The 19,589-nt window shown below is 38.4% G+C and overlaps 1 protein-coding gene across 1 annotated transcript; it reads right to left on the reverse strand.

The window, feature by feature from the left end:
• Nucleotides 1-5,925: 5,925 nt before the first annotated feature.
• Nucleotides 5,926-6,675, reverse strand: LOC145678957 (uncharacterized). The gene has a single exon (XM_081749562.1). It carries the CDS (start codon nucleotides 6,673-6,675, stop codon nucleotides 5,926-5,928), a length of 750 nt encoding a protein of 249 aa, XP_081605688.1.
• Between the last annotated feature and the right edge of the window lie 12,914 nt (nucleotides 6,676-19,589).

A 19,589-nucleotide genomic window follows, 5' to 3' on the forward strand; every position in this document is an offset into this window, starting at 1 on the left:
TTGCCACGTCTCAAGACATTTTGGCAGCACAATAGTAAGTATCATTTAAACGAATATTCATCAAGAGTTAAGTTGATTTAGAAATTAGTGCGTATGGAGCAAAGTTTTACAAGTTTGTAACAATTAAATTATGTAGATTTTAAAAATCCACAGTTGGATCAAGACGCCTTAACTTTCTTTAAAGAGATCTCCCCCGTATTTGAAATGAAAGACATCCCATCGACTCTTGTAAGGCTGCCTATGAATATATCGATGTCTGAAGTTGTTATTCCAAGAAAAAAGAAATCTTTAAAAAGCTCTTGTAAGTTAGGCAACACGAATGTGCATTCATTCATATGTGGTTGCATATATTTAGGCGTCGTTCTGCTTTATTGACTTCTACCCCAAGACGCTCCACACCTGTCCAGAATTCAGGTTCCCCACAGAAACTTTAAGAACAATGAAAATATCCAGTTAATTTCGTTCGATTTCAATTAGCTGTACCTGTCATAGTGGAAACTTTAAGAATAGTAGAAATTGAAACGATCCTGGTTGGGTACGTCAACTTGAAACGAGCTATTTACGCTAGTTCGATTCTATGGCTGGGTAGCCAAACTTGAAAGCGCTATTTTTCCCTTAAAATCCTGGCTAGTGTTGCCAGCCCGAAACGTCATAGTTTACGTTACTCTAAAATTCTGGCTGGTACCACCAGCTTGAGACGAAACATCCTAGGCTACGGGAAGTCAGCTTGAAAGGGGAAAAAAACTATTTGTCTTAAGACGTATCCGTAGCCGACGTTAAGGGAAAGGGAAAGGAAAAAAAATTTTGGGTCGCCGATATTATTCCTTTCTTACGCTGTAATTATAGACCAGTAAACACAACGCTACTTAACTCCAGATTCTTGTACACTAATGGCATCGTCAATGTTGAGGAAGAAGAGAAAAAAATCATTCAGGACAACACCATATATCTTGCAACTCTGTTTATTCAACTTTCCGTGTAATAACATATAATACTAGACTCTCATTAACATTTATGATCATGGACAGCTAGACTCAGTTGGGAAAAAAAATCATCTGTATTCAGTTTAAAGGACTCTACAAACTTCTAACGCCAACACAACTTAACGATGAGTAATAACAAGGTTTAAACAGTATCCTTAATAACAGTGAGAGAGTTGTTTACATCTTTCCAATTTAATATTAGCACAAGATCCTCGGTAGGTTACTTCACATAGAGGAAATTACCAATTACATTACTGCTCGTAAATATCTCATTGCAGAGAGAGAGTAGACCTACGGCTGTGTCGATTTACCTTCCCCCTTTAAGTACATAGCATCTCCACTTTGTCCGCATCCAACTGTTAAGAGGGCATTTCCCTCAACATAATTTACACTTAACAGCGGCGGTAATAACAATACACACTGTAGAACATTACGGGGAATACAAGACCAGCCAGTGAAATTAGACTCAACTCCTGACACTTTCGCATTGAAGTACGAGCGGTATCATACACCCACCGTCTTAGCGCGCCTCACTGAACTAGTGAGCAACATTATAGTTAAAACATGACATGAAGACAACTCGAGAATTTAACACAAATTTTGTGGTGTGGCGATTTAATACTTGAATTGTGAATATATATATATATATATATATATATATATATATATATATATATATATATGTGTGTGTGTGTGTGTGTGTGTGTGTGGATATTAATAGACAATACGGAATACCCGCTACTGAACAGACATAAACTAGCCATCGCTAATCAATCTTTACTTTATCAAGTGAAGTACCTGAGAAATAGACAATACGGAATGCCCGCTACTGGACGAACATGAGCTAGATGGTAGCGAGTAATATGTTATACATCTAAACAACTCTAGGAAATGATTTTATAAAGCAAGAAAGAAACGGTGTTGATATCAGACTACCTCGCCGGCGTATGATTCGACTTACTGGATAGAGACTCACTTTCGTTTACTCGGACATGTTACTGACGAGACTCATTTTAGACAATATTATAGACATTGTGAATTGACGCAGATAATATATAAATACACTGAAAACCAAGAATTTTGAATATATATTGTTGTTTACTTATAAACGATCTGTATCAGTAGAATGAACACACGAAGATATTGATTTGATATTAGATATTGTGATCGGAAACGATTTGGACGGATTATAAACGGTGGACAAATTTCTTTCACAACTTCCTGGACGATATCAGTTTCTTCACGAGACGGAATAAAGAATAGTAGACATAATTACCTGGGTAACAGTGACCAAAGCTCACCAACAGCCACTTTCAACACCTACTGGTAGGTGTTGGCACCACAAGCCAGTTCAAAGAGCACAGCTTCGGCAACATCTTCGGGCAGCGGCCAGTCTCCAATGACCTCTCGGGCAGCTCGACACGTAGTAATCGCAATTCTAGCCACAGGTACAGATTGACCAAATGGCGACCTTCTTCTTAGTTAACAGCAACTGGAAACACCTCATCAACGTTCACCAGATAGACACAATCGTACCGTATAAGTCGTTGTAGTACCTATGCTCACAACGACGACCACGGACGAAGATCCCACTAAACGATATACTTGGGTCCCCACTGAAGCAGGCGGAGTCAGTCGGCAAAATAAAGGACCAAGTCCCAATCGGGAAGAGGAAGACGAGGAGTCACCACTTCAAGAGGACGAAGCCATACGCAATCGAATGCGGTTTGGAGACAATAGAGAAAGGCTATTAAACTTCAGATTCCATCACAGCAGTGATTAACGAGTATTGCTGCCAATCCCAGTAATACGTCAGACACACACACACTGAGCAAGTTTAGATGAATCCCTTATAATTTACTACATATTCATTCCTCCAACATAATGTTCAACCACAGCGATGCTTAAGAGGGCACTAATAATAAAAAACACGATCGTTTACTGCATAATTTGCAGGAAATGTTACGTCCAAAGACATGGACAAATTATGCTTCTCACCACGCTTCCGCCATGTTCGTTACAAGAAGCTAAGACAAAGGGGGGGGGGCTCTCCGCAGCCCGCTCGCTTCCTGATTGGTCATTCCATACTACGCATCAGAGCGTAGAACGGAAACGACAACTTTAATAATAAAACAGATATAACTAAGTGGGAATAAAAATTATATAAATGAACGTTTATATACTCACGTTTATAATTAATCTCTCTGTTTAAACGAAACACAAAATTCAAATTATTTTTAAACAGTCAGAGCTATTCTCAAAAGCCGCTCAACGCAAAACATAGACATACAAAGAAAAGTAGCACACTATAGCTACACACACTGGTCCAATTGTCGACCATCTTGAATCCTTCATGAGAATCGAGAATTGAGAAATATAAAAGAAATAACATTAACTAAGAGCTGATTAAACATTTCCACAAATAATCTCTTTGAGAAAATGTAACGCTCAAAGAGGAACGTTACATCCACCCAGGGGACAGGAAAAATTTTTTTTCTACACTATATATTATTAGTTAAAGTTATTTATATGGATAATTCCGAAGAAGTTCATCTCTCCGTTCTTTGGAGCAGTTGAATTTCTTCAAGTTATGGAAGTTTTGCGTTCCCACATTTTCACCAGTGAGGGTATGCAAAATCGCTGAGTTTTTCAGGACCTTTCTGGCTAAGAAAGGGCCCGAGAAACATTTCATATATTTTGCAAATTCTCCTTTGATTGAAGAGGAAAGATGGTGAAGTCTTACCATTACTAGGTCTCCTTCTTCTAACACAACCTCCTTTCCTGTTCGTTTCAAAGATTTCTTAGCTTTATTAGTAACTTTAGGATACAATGTAATATAACGATCTTGGGTAGGTGTCTTCTCTAGAACACCAGGCCAAGGAAAACTCCTTTTAAATGCTTCAATAGCAGAATAAGATAAAAATAGCTCTGCAGGCGTACAATCAATACTACAACATAACGAATAATTAAGGAGTTCCTGACATCGCTTCAGTACAGTACTCCACATAGAATGATTACTATTAGTACAGTAAAATTAGCTCCGAACCCGGGCATCCAAAAAAACAAAGGTTTGAGTGTTCCACATCGTTCATTACACTTTACTTTAAATGTGGTAAAAAGTATCCGCCAAAAGACTGTCGGGTTTTGGAGGGGGAGGGGGCGGGGGGTTGGTATGAGTTGTCGAAATTAGTTTAGAAAAATGATAATATTGTTGATCAAAAGCATATTCATAATATAAGTAATACTTTAATATACAATCCTTGACATCTAATCTATATGCTTGACACCTATAAAACAAATACAGTAAACTCTCGATTATCCGCGATCTTCTTTACTGAAGAAAATCTACGTAGGAAAATAAACTCAGAAAAAGGAAAAGGTATTTTAATACTTAAAAACAAAGCCAGTGGACTTTTTTATGAGAAAGCAAATCAACAAACTTGTCTGTTTAGGTAGTAATAATGTTGTTTGTAGAGATTCACCGGTAAATTTCAATTCAATTTGACATTAAGAAGAGGTATGCATTGTAGCTCCACATAACATGTGTCTGTTTTCAAATGATCGATTAAATTGTCCAAAAGAAATTTCATGTAGATGTATTCTTCTTTGTCCATTTTGCGCACTGTCCCGTATAAGTTTGCCGCGCCACCCAATTACAAGGATAATTAGAGTTTACTGTATGGAAAGGAAAAAAAAACATATATAATTAGACAAACCTAAAACGAAAATTATTACCTTAACGCATTAAGCATAGAGAGTTTTCATTTCTCTTCATCATTCTCATCACTATCTGAATTTGTTTCAGAAAATTCTTGCATATCCTCGTCATCTGTCAACACATCTTCTTCCGCATCAGAATCAGTGGCAAAATCTGTATTACTGCATCCATATCCAGCGCAGTTAGTACACATGGTTGTGCACTGAAGGGCACTTCTTCGGCAATCACAGTCGCTTAAACACTCTTCTGTGCATGAACAAGAGATGAGGCGTAGCAACCATTCTGGAGCAGCAGCAAGAGTTGTTGGTGTTGGACGCAGATATCCACTGACCTTCTTCCAGCCCCATTTTAGTGGGTTTTTCTTGAATCCATTCCACTGTTGCACTTGGTGGTAGACTCTCAGTGAATGTTCCCTTGCTGCAGCTTTCGTTGGAGGTAGAGTGGCTAACTTAAACTCACCTTGCACTGGCTGTCTTGCAACTGTCATTAAATATATCTGGTGACGTAAAGCATCCAAATTTCGTGTCTTGTGGGAATCATATAAAGATAGAAAAAAATCATGGCCAGCTTCAGCAATATCGTCTGTCTGTGCATTAGGATAATTAAAAATAAGCAATTTTTTTCTGAGTTCCTCTTCACTTTTAACTTTTTTAAATTGGGCTGTCTTACCTTTCCTATATATTGAGGACACAGAGTCACAGCCTATAAAGGCATAAACACACAACAGAACTTCCTTCATGTCCCCTATTTCATGCTGCATTTCTTGAATATTGTAAATTTTATTTGACTGATTTCCTTTACCAGGCACAATCATCTTTAAGTGTAAGCTGCAGTATGGGGGAGCAAGAGTAATTAACAAAACCAACAGATCAGTATCATCACATATTACTCGCACCTCCATCCCATTTTGAGCCTCTGCGATTGCTGTCGAAACAATCAATGTGTCTGCATCCCCATATGCTTGAAGCATATGACACCCTCTTTCCTTCAAGTGTAATGTCAGAAGGGATATTAACTGTTCCTTGTTGTTCTGGTTGGCAAGGAAATCACTCTGCCCAAAGGTGACGTGAATATGGTCTTCTGCTTTCACATCTATGTTGCTAGCTGAGCGAGATCTTCGCAGATGTTCCTAATCTTTTGTGTTGAGTTCTTCCCTATAACCATCGAACACGACAGTAGCTCTTCCGTAATGGCAGAGAACATAGTCACTATATTGTCGGCATATTACTTGAAAGTGGCAGGGCGTTGCCAAACAACACGATGTAGAAGATGCCCTCCATCGACCACATATGATACCCTCAGTGCCATCTCATCATCAGGAGGTGGATTGGTTCCTGCACTTGGTAACACTTTTAGAATTGAAGACTTGGTTCCTTTCCTCATCAAACCAGTTTCATCGAACAGTGAGGGAGGGTATGTACATAGTTCATATTTAAATATTTCTCTTAAATGTTCTTCTGTTCTCACACTACAAACCATGCGATGGAACAACTGGTTGGGGTTGACGTGAGTGGTGTCATTTCGGATGGTGACAGATTTTGTCACGGCTGCTAACGATTTGACGGTATACTTTCTTTTTAAATGGATTTCACTGAATTTCAGCCCTTCGATCTCTTTTATTGCAGAAAGACCAATATCACTGGCCTCGACACAATTTGTAGTAGAGTCAGCCAATAAACCTGTAGAGAGAGAAGACAGCTGAGGAGGTTTTGTAAAAGGGTTGTGCAGTCGAAACCAAGTTATTAAAACTTTTAGGTGCTTGGCATTTAGCTTCTGGTTTGCATCACGTATCTCTACGTGTTGCTCTGAGGAAGCATAATTAATAGATGCAAATCTCTCAACTGCCTCTACGATTCTGGAGCTTGCAGGCATCGACATCACCCATGTAGCGATAGTTGATGCAGTGATTCCTCTGCCACCAGTCAACCCACCGCTGCTTTTCATCGCCCGCATTAACACTTGTTCGATGGTCATATCGGTCCAAACACCGCACCAAAATTTGTTACTTCGGCGAATGGTGAAGACCCCTCTGGTGATAAATTTGTCGAACTCTTCTTCGGGTAATATATTCAGTAGATGTAGGCAATCTTGCAAGTACACATGCGCCGATTTCGCATAATTCAAGTGTTCTATGGCATGGAGAAAAGGCAGTATTTGCTGCACACCGTGAAGAAGTCTGAGAAGTACTTCTCGTCCCCAAGCACAATTTCTTCTTATTGCGTCTTCACGGATACCTTTTATCAACTCAACTGTCTGTACCTCACTCCATTCTTCTTGGTATGGATATCTGCATTTCGATACGTCCACACATTGGCGACCACAAAGAAACACTGTGTTTTGAAGTCCAATGGAGCACGGGGAGTTTGTAAAGCTCAGGATTTGGAACTGTTGGGGGTGGCTTGGGTGTTAAAGTGTAGCGCCTACGACACTCCTTATGCACTTCCAGCACTACTTCCTTTTCGAATTTTTCCTTCACACCATCCTGCTTAATTTCACTACACTCTATTATTCTATCTCTCCCTTTTTGAGTTAACCGAATAAGTTCACTACCTTTATTAACACAAGGTTGCAATACACAACTCATACTTACAATGATAATAATATCGTTTTCACGTCCACAAAGCAAATCAAAACTGTTATGAAACAACTACCGGTAAAACCACTTGTTATACTTGATCAGTGTGCCTTTGTTTGGAAGACATAGTAAATTATCAGAAATAGGTTTTAAACGTAAAAGGTAAAGTAGATACAAAAGAGAATGTCGTTTACATTTTTTAAACATTAATCTTAAAATAATAATTATGCATGTTGATTTAAAAATAACAATACGCAGAGGAAATGTCGAGATTTTGTAATTTAGAGACATCTGCGGAGCAAAAATATAACTGTATCTTTAACAAAGAGAAAAAATAATTTTCTAATCTCTTTCCTTCTACCCCTTCCCTCTCCCAAACCCGACACTATTTCTGCGGAGACTTTTTACCACACATAGAGTAAAGGGTAATGAATAATTTGGAACAGCCAAATCTTTGTTTTTTTGGATGCCCGGGTTTAGGTGTTTTTCTGCCTAATTTTACTGTACTATATGACACTCCAAACGAATAATTCGGTTGAGTTCTTTATGGCTCCTCTCCGCCAAGCCATTCGAAGAAGGGGAATAACTGGACGTTAATATTGATTTCATATTATGCTCCTTACAATACTCCTGCCAGGGGCGCGAGACAAACTGTGAACCTTTGTCCGAGACAATGGCATTAGGATAAGGAAACAAATAGAAATAATTCCTTTCCAACACTGAAATTATACCTTTAACATGAGCAGTCTTTAGAGGAAAGAAACAAACAAACCTAGAATAAATATCAATGATAGATAAAATATAATAATAACCATTACTAACTGGGAGCCCCCCAACGAGGTCTACCGCTAGACGGTCGTGAGGTCGACTAGCTTCTATATGAATTTCTTCTTTAAGGATTACCTGATTGGCGAACTTTGTCTCAGCACAATCAAGGCAATCTCTGATATACTGTCGAACTGACAATCTTTGTTTCTTCCAGTAAAATAAAGAACGACATAAAGACATACATTTCCTAGCCCCAAAATGACCACGCGAATGGACTATTCCAATTATTTCTTTTACTAACTCTTGAGGAATAACCAAAAGCCATTGGTTCGAATTTCTATGCTTGAAATATAACAAACCTTGATAACAAGTGACATGTTCTGGAGAACTATCCAATAAAGACCTTAACTTAATACAAAAGTCATCATACTGCTGCTTTTCCCTGACTTTCTCCAGGTTGAAAAGAGACGAATCTTGAACAGACGAGAAATTGACATGATACTCTTCTAACTTAGAAGGCACTTCCGGTGGATTCCTACTCAATGTGTCCGCTACAAAATTTAAAATTCCAGGACAATGCTCGAAAACAAGGTCGAACCTTTGTAATTTTAGAAGCATACGAGTCGTCCTAGTATCTAAGTTCTTCATAGAAAAAGAATGAGTGACGGCAGCATTATCGGTATGAATATACGTGGTTCTTCCAAGAATATATTGTGAAAAACGTTCACACAGAAACAAAACAGAGAGCAATTCCAACTGAAAAGAAAACAATGAAAGTTCGTGAGGTTTAACTCTACGACTAGCGTAGGCAATGACATTTGGATGATCAGACCCATCAGGGTACTGTGCCAGAAAACCAGCCAAATTCTCTGAACAAGCATCCGAATGGATGTGGAACGGCAAATTGAAATCCGGTTGCCCCAACGCAGGTGGATTACTGACGATTTCCCGCAATTTTTAAAGAGATCCAAAACTTCAGGAGTAAGTTTATACTTAACATCCATCTTAATGAGATCGTACAATGGAGAAGTAAGAGTCGAATAATTTGGAATAAACCGCTGTCGCCATCCCAATAATCCTAGAAATTGACGCATCTTTTTCTTGGTTTTTGGGACGGGATAGCAACGAATTGGCTCATTATGACGGGGGTCAACTTTAACAGTTTGACCACTAATAACATGTCCCAGGAAGTTTACTTCCGTCAGAAGGAAGCAACACTTCCGGAAATTTAGGGGAAAATTTCCACGCTCGAAAATTTCGAACACACGCTCCAAATGGGCGAAATGTTCGTCTAAAGAAGTACTAGATATTAAAATATCATCCAGAAATAAAGCAACGAAATCTTTAGTACTTTGGTCGAAATAGCTATGCATGACGCTCTGGAAAATGGCGGGCGCACTCTTAATTCCTTGAGGCAAGACCAACATCACGTACTGGCGTCCTTTATAAACAAAACTCGTACAGGGGTATGACGAAGGATGGAGACCTACGCCATAGTATCCTGACGAACAGTCGAACTTTGAAAAATATTGCGCTTTCGCTACACGGTTCAATATATCACCTATTGGTTCCACTTGATCCTTAGGAGCCTGGACACGGTGGTTCAGTAGGCGAAAATCAATTACAGGTCTCACAGCACCAGACGCCTTGCGAACACAATGCATGGGGTTCCGGTACGGTGAGGTCTGTTCACGGGCTATGCCTAATTCAATCCATTTTTGCAATTCTGCCTCAAATTCCATTTCCATGGATTTTGGCACAGAATAATACGGTCCTACAACAGGTTCTTCGTCAGTTAATTCTATCTTGTACAAGGGCGTTCGTATCCTACGGGGATACTCGCAGAAAATATTATGATATCGAAGTAACAAATTATATAAACGTTGCTTAACGTTAGTATCTAAATCCTCTCGAGATGAGATGTAGTCCTGAATTTCAGTTTCCGAAAGGTTAGATTCAGGAACTATATGCACATCTGACACAGAAAGAACAGCTGAATTCTCTACTGGAGGACAAACCTCTAAAGTATTAACATCAGAGCACGAAAGTTCAAAGGCGAATGATTCCTGCTTATCGGATGGCCATTTAGTCCTCCCGATCTCAACCTTGTTTGAAGACAAAGCTACCATGAGAATACTAGGTTGATCGGTCGAAATCACAACAAGACTACAAACATTATCACGCAATCTGATTTCCTTTCTCTCCCTGTCAATAACAGCTTTACATTTGTCTAAAAATGGACAACCCAAAATAAGATCAGTTCGAAGATACTTTATAACAAACAACGGAATATCAAACAAATGACCCTGAATATTTAAACTAAATATCTGGACACCTTGAACTGAAAATTTTTCTGTACCGGCAAAGGCACCCAATGACAAACCAGTATATGGTCGCAATTTAGCAGATGAGAATTGTAGTTTGAACTGTTTCCAAATATTCCAGTCCAAAAGGCATAGATCTGACCCACAGTCAATAGTACAGGTTAATTGGACACCTCCAATGTTCCCTTTGACTACAGGGGAAGAAGAAAAATAATAGTCGGGCTTTTCCCTTTCTTCATCCTCCTCGACTACAAAGTTTACGTTAAATGACATAGCATTATTGCTCTCGTTATTGTTTACATCTCCAGATAATGACTCCACCAAGACATTACAAGTTTTGACGTTAGTTTCTGAATCATTATCTACGGGGACTGAAGAAATACAGCAGTCGTTTCCCCCGTGTTCGGAAAAGGCTGCAACCTTAGTTTTCCGAAGTAGATGAAGGTTCATCTTCCCTTGGATTGGAAGACGCCTCATCTCGTCTCCTATCATTATTTTGATATCTTCCATTACGTCCTCGATTTCTTCCACGATAACGGTTTCTACCATTTCCTCGATATCGATTATTATACTGATAATTATTACTATTATTGTTATTGTTATTTCTATTTTCGGTCTGAGCATAGCTTAAAAATTCAGTTTGACAGCTACTGTCAACATGTTCTGAATTACGATTAATAATTTTAGCTTGCTTAGCGAATACTTTCTTTGTCGGAGGCCTAACTTCATGTATGGAAGTATCCTCAATCCCAGATAATAATGCTACTTTACTCATTAATTCGTCAACACTATTATATTGCTGAACAGACAGCTAACGCATATCTCTAGGCGGTAAACAATTCAAAATTAATTCCACAAGTTCCGAAGTACTCGGGGTTTCACATATATTATAGTAACTTTCAACTACAAACCAAACGTAGTCTAACAATGAAGCGAATTTTGCCTTATCATAGCGCAAAGATTGCAAAGACTTCTTCTGTGCACGCTCTATCTGAGGCGAACAATACTGATTCTTAAAAAGACGCACAAAGTCTTGATAAGTTTTGATTTCAGGAGCTACTGAGCTATACGAAGCAAACGCGGCTCGCACCATACAATGTTCTACAACCCGTAGTTTGTCTCCATCAGTAAGTGAATACATACTTAAACATTTCTCAAGATCCCTCAAAAACTTCCTTGGGGCTCCAGGTTTGATATCCCCAGAATACGAAGGAAAAGATTGTAAATCTTTCTGCTTAATCGCAAAAGGCAATGAACTTGGTGTTATACCACTGAAGGTGGCAACACTGTTTCGCGATACCGGATTATTCGGTACAATAGTAGTGTGAAAAACACTGGGATCATAACTAGGCTTTAAATAGCTAGTATTAAACACTGGTGGGCTATTCCCAACATGAGAAGTGATCCCTCTCGACATTGACCATGTGACAGTGTCAGTAGTACGAGTACTATTACTTACATTGTTACTGTAATAAACAGAAGAATTTAACATTTGGAAAAATACTTAAAGCACTGACAATCACTTTAGTTTCACTAGGACTAGCTGGAAACTCATATTTAATATCTGGTTCTGATTGCACAAACACAGGTTTACTTGCAACTAGTAACAGACACATTGCATTCAGCAGACGTACTAACAATAGTATTAACAGGCAAATTATCCCTTGACTCAGAAAACGACACAGGAGGGTCAACACTAATACAAGGACGTTTACAGGGGACACCTTCCTTACTCAGGCTCCCACACTCAACTGACGTAAATTTCGGTTTCTGCAATTTATCCACTTTATTAGTTAGGGTTAACACTTCAGCAAAAAGTTTAGATTGACTAGTATTACACCCCTCTAGTTCAATTTTCACTTCATCATTTTCATTTTCAAGTTTTTTTATTCTATCAAAAACAACCTTTAATGCTTTATGATGAGATTCAGCCTCATTTTCAATAGAATCAACACGAGATTCCACGGATTCAACACACGACTTAACAGACTCAATACATAACTTATTATTATCAACTTCTAATTTTACATTCTCTAACTGCACTTGCAAATCTTTTTGATTAACGGTTAGAGAACTACAAAGATTTTCTACACTACCTATTCTTTCATCAATTTTGTTAATTGTAGTGGAAAGGCTATGTACATTTTCAACAATGCACTCCTGAATTCTAGCATTGTTAGCTTCAGCTCTTTCATTACTTTCTGCTATCTTACTTTCTATTTTACTATTACTTTCTTCTATCTTGCTATTACTTTCTTCTATCTTACTCAATACAAGAGCAAACATTTCAGCGAGTTCACTCACCTGCTCTGTCCCCTTTTCGCTTCTTTGCGGGGACTTAGGTGAAGAAAAATGCTTGGGAGGTGATTCATTCTCACGCTCCGACACTTCAGGAGAAGTATGTGCGTCACATTTAGCACAAACCCAAACGAAAGAATCTGAGCTAACAGCTTCGAAAACACTAGAAGTATCTTTTAACTTAACACAAACAAAATGTGGCCATTCGTGACACCTGTCACAAGAGATAGCACGTTTCTTATCAGAATCAATTAGTTCCACGGCAGCGAGAGGCTCGCTACAACAAACGCAAATAATATCATCTCCATTAGGAGGAAGATTCCTCGACTCAGCCGACATCCTACTTACTTACTTAACTCTTAATAAACATAGACATATGTGAGCTCTATCCAGTATATCTCATCAACACCAACGCGACAGTCCGTATCACTCGTTTCTTCCCGCATAACACGACAACAACCAAATAGTGTAACATTTTTAGATAATAAAATAATCCTACAGCTGGGTCGCCAACTTGAAACGATCCTGGTTGGGTACGTCAACTTGAAACGAGCTATTTACGCTAGTTCGATTCTATGGCTGGGTAGCCAAACTTGAAAGCGCTATTTTTCCCTTAAAATCCTGGCTAGTGTTGCCAGCCCGAAACGTCATAGTTTACGTTATTCTAAAATTCTGGCTGGTACCACCAGCTTGAGACGAAACATCCTAGGCTACGGGAAGTCAGCTTGAAAGGGAAAAAAAACTATTTGTCTTAAGACGTATCCGTAGCCGACGTTAAGGGAAAGGGAAAGGAAAAAAAATTTGGGTCGCCGATATTATTCCTTTCTTACGCTGTAATTATAAACCAGTAAACACAACGCTACTTAACTCCAGATTCTTGTACACTAATGGCATCGTCAATGTTGAGGAAGAAGAGAAAAAAAATCATTCAGGACAACACCATATATCTTGCAACTCTGTTTATTCAACTTTCCGTGTAATAACATATAATACTAGACTCTCATTAACATTTATGATCATGGACAGCTAGACTCAGTTGGGAAAAAAATCATCTGTATTCAGTTTAAAGGACTCTACAAACTTCTAACGCCAACACAACTTAACGATGAGTAATAACAAGGTTTAAACAGTATCCTTAATAACAGTGAGAGAGTTGTTTACATCTTTCCAATTTAATATTAGCACAAGATCCTCGGTAGGTTACTTCACATAGAGGAAATTACCAATTACATTACTGCTCGTAAATATCTCATTGCAGAGAGAGAGTAGACCTACGGCTGTGTCGATTTACCTTCCCCCTTTAAGTACATAGCATCTCCACTTTGTCCGCATCCAACTGTTAAGAGGGCATTTCCCTCAACATAATTTACACTTAACAGCGGCGGTAATAATAATACACACTGTAGAACATTACGGGGAATACAAGACCAGCCAGTGAAATTAGACTCAACTCCTGACACTTTCGCATTGAAGTACGAGCGGTATCATACACCCACCGTCTTAGCGCGCCTCACTGAACTAGTGAGCAACATTATAGTTAAAACATGACATGAAGACAACTCGAGAATTTAACACAAATTTTGTGGTGTGGCGATTTAATACTTGAATTGTGAAATATATATATATATATATATATATATATATATATATGTGTGTGTGTGTGTGTGTGTGTGTGTGTGTGGATATTAATAGACAATACGGAATACCCGCTACTGAACAGACATAAACTAGCCATCGCTAATCAATCTTTACTTTATCAAGTGAAGTACCTGAGAAATAGACAATACGGAATGCCCGCTACTGGACGAACATGAGCTAGATGGTAGCGAGTAATATGTTATACATCTAAACAACTCTAGGAAATGATTTTATAAAGCAAGAAAGAAACGGTGTTGATATCAGACTACCTCGCCGGCGTATGATTCGACTTACTGGATAGAGACTCACTTTCGTTTACTCGGACATGTTACTGACGAGACTCATTTTAGACAATATTATAGACATTGTGAATTGACGCAGATAATATATAAATACACTGAAAACCAAGAATTTTGAATATATATTGTTGTTTACTTATAAACGATCTGTATCAGTAGAATGAACACATGAAGATATTGATTTGATATTAGATATTGTGATCGGAAACGATTTGGACGGATTATAAACGGTGGACAAATTTCTTTCACAACTTCCTGGACGATATCAGTTTCTTCACGAGACGGAATAAAGAATAGTAGACATAATTACCTGGGTAACAGTGACCAAAGCTCACCAACAGCCACTTTCAACACCTACTGGTAGGTGTTGGCACCACAAGCCAGTTCAAAGAGCACAGCTTCGGCAGCATCTTCGGGCAGCGACCAGTCTCCAATGACCTCTCGGGCAGCTCGACACGTAGTAATCGCAATTCTAGCCACAGGTACAGATTGACCAAATGGCGACCTTCTTCTTAGTTAACAGCAACTGGAAACACCTCATCAACGTTCACCAGATAGACACAATCGTACCGTATAAGTCGTTGTAGTACCTATGCTCACAACGACGACCACGGACGAAGATCCCACTAAACGATATACTTGGGTCCCCACTGAAGCAGGCGGAGTCAGTCGGCAAAATAAAGGACCAAGTCCCAATCGGGAAGAGAAAGACGAGGAGTCACCACTTCAAGAGGACGAAGCCATACGCAATCGAATGCGGTTTGGAGACAATAGAGAAAGGCTATTAAACTTCAGATTCCATCACAGCAGTGATTAACGAGTATTGCTGCCAATCCCAGTAATACGTCAGACACACACACACTGAGCAAGTTTAGATGAATCCCTTATAATTTACTACATATTCATTCCTCCAACATAATGTTCAACCACAGCGATGCTTAAGAGGGCACTAATAATAAAAAACACGATCGTTTACTGCATAATTTGCAGGAAATGTTATGTCCAAAGACATGGACAAATTATGCTTCTCACCACGCTTCCGCCATGTTCGTTACAAGAAGCTAAGACAAAGGGGGGGGCTCTCCGCAGCCCGCTCGCTTCCTGATTGGTCATTCCATACTACGCATCAGAGCGTAGAACGGAAACGACAACTTTAATAATAAAACAGATATAACTAAGTGGGAATAAAAATTATATAAATGAACGTTTATATACTCACGTTTATAATTAATCTCTCTGTTTAAACGAAACACAAAATTCAAATTATTTTTAAACAGTCAGAACTATTCTCAAAAGCCGCTCAACGCAAAACATAGACATACAAAGAAAAGTAGCACACTATAGCTACACACACTGGTCCAATTGTCGACCATCTTGAATCCTTCATGAGAGTCGAGAATTGAGAAATATAAAAGAAATAACATTAACTAAGAGCTGATTAAACATTTCCACAAATAATCTCTTTGAGAAAATGTAACGCTCAAAGAGGAACGTTACAAAATACTGAGGGGATTTCCCTGTGATTGCAATGAGATGTGTCCGTCACAGTAGAAATTGTTAAGGATAGTCGATAATGGGACAAACTGTTATGGTATAGTCCAATAGAGTGTGTGACGAAAGTTTAAGGATAAGGATGCACTGTTGTGTTGCACAGTCCAATTGTATGTCACGAAATTTTAAGGATAATGGACTCACTGGTGTGTTGCACAGTCCAATAGTGTGTCACGAAATTTTAAGGATAATGGACTCACTGGTGTGTTGCACAGTCCAATAGTATGTCACGAAATTTTAAGGATAATGGACTCACTGGTGTGTTTCACACTCCAATATGGTGTGTCACGAAATTTTAAGGACAATAGACGCATTAGTGTCTCGCATAATTCAATAGGATGTGTCACGATATTTTAGAATTTAAAAAGCATGAAGCATTTTATAATTAACTAGAATCCATTTTAATAGACTGTACCAGTCAACGCCTGCAATGGCGGCAACAATGCTCAGCGGACAAATATCATATTTCAGCAGAACAATGCCCAGCCACATATGACAAGGGAATGTGCAGGCACTCTTTGAAAAACGACAGGTACCACCACTTTCTTGGCCTGATATGTCGCCCATCGAGCAAGTGTGGGATATGGTTGATCAGCGAGGGTCTGGATCCCCCTCCCTCCAAAAACTTCTTAACTTGACTAACATTTGTACGATTTCTTAGAACTATACTTGTTTAGCAGAAAATGATTGATGTATCCTAAATCTGATTTTACCCTCATCTATACTCTTTCTTTTCTTATAAAATAATCTAGTTCTATCATTTCTTTTCTAAAAATATAGGTGGCAGTAATTAACAATTACTTATCGTCTTTTCAGGTGCAGAATAAAAAAGGTTCAATACTACACAGTGTTCGTAGGTTTCATTAAGAAAATTTCCCTCGACTGATCTAAAATTTTCCCTAGTTTGTTGAGTGTCCAATACCTATGATAGAAGTTATGTAATGAAATTAATTTAGCTATATTCAAAGAAGTGCCAGCCAAGAATGTTATAAATAGAGGATCTGCCTATGTGTATCTTCATCCTATTAAATCGATTAAGCCCAAAAAACAACCGAGCATCGGCACATCTGATTGGCTACTCTCGTATCTGCTATCGTCTGATTGGCTACTTTCGTTTCCGCCACGATTGTTGGCTCAAAACATTGCGATCTTATTGGGCGGAGTGGCAGAGAAGGGGTGGCGAAACTATGGCGTATGGCTTCAAGATTTTGTTGTAAGGGCAGATCCTCTATATTATAAGATCCTTGGTGCCAGCCACGTTTGTTTTGTTCATTTACTTTTTGCTTCTATTTTTTACTTTTTCTTAATTTTTTTAACAAAAAATACAAATAGCAGCCAACAAAACGCAAATTATGCTAATTTGAACTTACACATACACACTATTGCCATTGTATTGGCTTATTTCTGAAAGAACAAAGAAACATTTAAGCATTTATGTTGACCAATCAGTTAGCATGAGAATTTCCCTGGATTTTCACATTTTATCGAAAAATTAGCCTTTTCCCTGTTTGCTGAATATACCTACGAAATTTTCCTAGATTAGGGAAATTTCCTTCAAATTACGAACACTGATACTACATAGACGTAATGGATCCCCCTAAGAAAAACTTTGAACCCCTCCCAACAATAATTTCTGGGTGCGTGCCTGTTCAGGACACTAGCTCTAATTAATTACACATTTGTGTTAAAAAATATGATAATTTTTGGGTGTACGTTAATTATACGACATAGAGACTGGACAGGCCCGAAACCAGCCACAGAGGTTTTGTGGGGCCACGACGTTAATCATATATCAAAATTGTGCTTTTTGTATTGAGGTCTAGAGGGTCCACGAAAGGTTTAGGGGGCCAGGCCCCCATAGCCCCCCTCTGGTTGCGGGCCTGAGACTGGAATAATTAAACTATTAAGCATCTTGTTCTCACTCAATATTTTTCTCTCACTAAATAAAACATTTCATGTTCAAGAATTAATTTTGATAATTAAGTAATTATGTTAGTGTACTCGGGAAGTTCCAATTCTGGTGACCTTGTTGCATTTACAGTGTTGGAGTGCTGGTACCGTTATCTGGAAAGAAACATAAAACCATTGAAATGACCTTGTAAAGAAAACAAAAAAATGAAATAAACCGTGAACCTGGCAGATAAAAACTAAATAGATTTTAAAATTGTATCATTTCTAATATGTCACGACCTGATATATTTCTTCACTTAGAGAATCTTATGCAACCTAACATGTTGTACAAGTTGGAGAAAATACGTACAAAGGGAAACGGTATGCTTCTAAAATGGGGCAATAATCAATTATTTCTGTATTTACTGGAAGTAAACATTGTAACATTTACTGAGAATCGGAATGAGTAAGGCATTATTTACATAAATGAGAATATTATAAGTCAAATTAAAATCAAACTTTTAGAAAGCGATCCAGACAGGTTCTCTTAACAGACAAGCCCTTAACATCTAAACAGCAGATGATTGTTGCCCAGGAGGTAGTGGTCTGCACGGGCTCGGGCCTACAGGGCATGGATCACTTCGGGCTCGGGCTGTAAATTTTTAAATATACAACCATATTTCTCGGGCCATTCCGGACCTAACTTTGTAAATATACCTACTGTACAACGATATCTATCGGACCGATCTTTCTGGAGAACTCTTAAAATGATCTAAATTTGTAACTTAAGATGTCCACACTAAAAATCTGATTATCATTGTGGCAGGGGCGGATCCAGAGGGAGGCGATCGCCCCCTCCCCAGAAGAGCAAACTTTATTATTTTATATATAAATAAAACCCATCCCAGAGTTAGGAGCTCTTAAACAGCAGTATTACAACCCCCCCCCCCAAGAAATCCGTCCTGCATCCGCCCCTGCATTGTGGTTGTGCAATTGAGAGTAAAGCTAACTGTGTAGGGGAGAGAAAAACTTTAAGTAACAGAAATAAACATGCTTAGCTTATATGTGGGTGAAAGTTTGAACAGCAATATTGTGTACTCCATTTTTTTTTTTTTTTTTTAATTCACAACAATGACTGCTTTGAGTACTAGCTGAGTGCGTCCAGTATACATCCATTTGCATAAGAATTTGGACACATAGACATTTTGTTTTAAATATTTCAAGTATTTCATTTCATAATAATCTATAAAATGAATGAAATTAAATATTTAGTTTAACGTCCCACAATTATTCATCGAGGCTAAGGGAGACGGAATTCACATGATTGACCATTTTCTTTAGAGAATTCATATACCGTAGTTAATAAGTGTAAACGATAACCTTTATTTCGTTATTCTCTGTAAATCATGTAAACTCTTAAAGTGCAAAATAAACCTCTAATTATTGTAAAATAAAATACAATTTTGCATTAATTATTGTTTCTGTAATTCGGGCTTATTTCGGGCTCATTTGACTATCACACAAGCTCGGGCCTAAAGGCTAGAA

This window comes from Thermobia domestica, chromosome 2, assembly GCF_964235325.1.
Source record: "Thermobia domestica chromosome 2, izTheDome1.hap1.1, whole genome shotgun sequence".
NCBI lineage: Eukaryota > Metazoa > Arthropoda > Insecta > Zygentoma > Lepismatidae > Thermobia > Thermobia domestica.